This window comes from Nematocida homosporus, assembly GCF_024244095.1.
Source record: "Nematocida homosporus strain JUm1504 chromosome Unknown 4525, whole genome shotgun sequence".
Taxonomy (NCBI): Eukaryota; Fungi; Microsporidia; genus Nematocida; species Nematocida homosporus.
Genome location: NW_026250558.1, coordinates 1 through 2,164, shown reverse-complemented (window position 1 = coordinate 2,164; position 2,164 = coordinate 1). Strand labels below are relative to the sequence as shown.

Below are 2,164 nucleotides of genomic sequence, written 5' to 3'. Positions count from 1 at the left end.
CAACCCAATCTATCCTATTTTTGCTCTTTTTTTACCCCAGCTTTATACTACTATGTCTAAATCCATTCAGTACTTAGCCGACCATTTAGAAGCAGTTTTCGAATTGAAAAAGATAGATAACGATGCAGAACGCCTAAACATACTCTATGCCATAATGGAAAAAGAGTGGCACATGATTGAGTTACGCGATGCTTTAAGAGCTATTCGTGAGAAAGGCGAGAAAGAGTCTTGGGAAAGTGTGAAGAAGGAACTTCTAGAACGTGCCCAAGAGAAAGGAAACGACCGAGAGGAGCGAGACTGGAAGCCCAGATGTTATACCTGCCGAGAAATTGGACATATTTCCAAAGACTGCCGGGCTCCTAGATCTAGATACTAGATTGAAGCGAGTTAAGCCTGTGGTTAGATTGAGTTCAGTCTATTGATTAAAAGATCCGTCTTAAATAAGACTTCCGCGTACTGGGCCAATTTGCAGGCCAAGTCTTAGCAGCAGTAGACTGAATTCAGTATTCACGAACATTAGCGATTTAAACAGTGCAAACGTAAGCAATACTTATATTACTCTCCAATATTAACTCAATTCTAACTCAATCCTAACCCGTTCAAATAACTCACTTTATCTACATTTAGTCTTTTAGTCTATCGGCTGATTCACTATTCCGACTAGGTTGTTCATGGCAGTCCTTGATATCTAATCATGATTTTGAGCAAAGTAACTTATTTTGGCCGTAACCAGCCCAGTATATTCCTCTTTGAGTATTCGGGGGTCTTAGATAAGCTATTTAAATGCTCTCTGTTTTGTATGAAGATAAATCAAGAGATTAAACTGTGAGGAGTGGGAGTTTAAGATTGATTTTCAGTTTAAGTTCAGTTTATTAAGATTGGGTTAGAATTAGGGTAGTTGGGTTGTGCTATGATGTATTGTGATACGATGCCAGTGCGAATTTGCTTGAAATAAATGGATATTTAGCCACTAATTGTGTTATGTATTGGGTTAGTATTTGGGTTAGTATTGAATTGGGTTTACTGGCTCGTTTTTGGCACCCCGCATCGGTCTTCCACACTAATAAAGCATAAATGTTAACTCGCTGATTTATTCAACTTAGACGAACATGACATGGAGTGGGTCGGAAGTGTCATAAGTTGCTTGTCTGAAGATCTCAGAACGGGCCCAATCTGCTTTTTCATAAGAGGCATAGAAGAATGTAGGGGCCTTACGCCATGTTGTAATCTTAGATTGTTGGGACTCTGGGATAGAGGTTGGAATATTGCTTTGGACAAGAACAAGGTTGGGCAGAGGCGCATATACAAGCTGGCAAGCTTTCTGGCGGCTGGCATGTTTCTTACAAGTTGGACACTTTAGTAAATCCTCGTGGGGCATCCCCATCTTCGATACACATTTAAGACAGGATAGGTGTTCGCAAGCGAAATAGCAGATTGTTTTAAAGTGCAACTCTGGATTAAAGCTTGAAGAATCTTCCACAGTATCTGGGTTTGCCTTCTTTGTTATCGCTTGATACACACCATTTTCCTTGCTTTCTTCTTCACGCACCTCGCCACTCATGCCATTATCTATCTCAACATGCATCTTATTGTCTGTTTTGTTCTCCTCATTTGGCCGATAAAGACTTAAAGAACACATTGAACATATAATGGAGGTAGACTTCTTTATAGCCGTTGCGAGTTTGTACAAATGTGCCTCAGAATCCATCCCAGTAAGGTCCAGTTTAAGAATGTGAGGTATCATTGCATACTCTACGACAACAATATCAGGACGAGAGATATTAAACTCTGCTAGTCTGATATTCTGAGTATTGCCGGCAAGCAATGTAATTCTTGGGAGTTTAGGTGATATGGAATCGCATCTGAAGACATCTAACCCATTGACGTGGTAATTGTGGGCTAACATCTTCTTTTGTTCAACCTGCGAAACCTCAAGATTGTCTAAGAACAACCATTCTAGATCTGTAAATTGACAAGCAATCCACTCGAGAATCTTCACTAGGTTATTCTCAGTTATTGGGTTAGTATCACTGAAACATAACGATAATGTATCAAGGGAAAGTTTCTGGATAGATGGCTTTTGTTCTTGGTTTGGATCTGGCTGTGATGTAGACGTGGTGCATCGACTGGCAAGATCCGCTTCTAAGTCTTGTAGATTAATGTT

General features: G+C 40.0%; 2 protein-coding genes across 2 annotated transcripts; one reads left to right on the top strand and one right to left on the bottom strand.

The window, feature by feature from the left end:
* Positions 1-376, top strand: NEHOM01_2517 (uncharacterized protein; the record flags this gene model as incomplete). Its single annotated transcript, XM_051491393.1, has 1 exon — positions 1-376. A coding segment is annotated over one exon (376 nt), but the record flags the coding sequence as incomplete, so codon positions are not given.
* Positions 377-1,099: 723 nt separating this feature from the next.
* On the bottom strand, positions 1,100-2,164 carry NEHOM01_2516 (uncharacterized protein; the record flags this gene model as incomplete). The annotated part of the gene is made up of 1 exon (XM_051491392.1): positions 1,100-2,164. A coding segment is annotated over one exon (1,065 nt), but the record flags the coding sequence as incomplete, so codon positions are not given.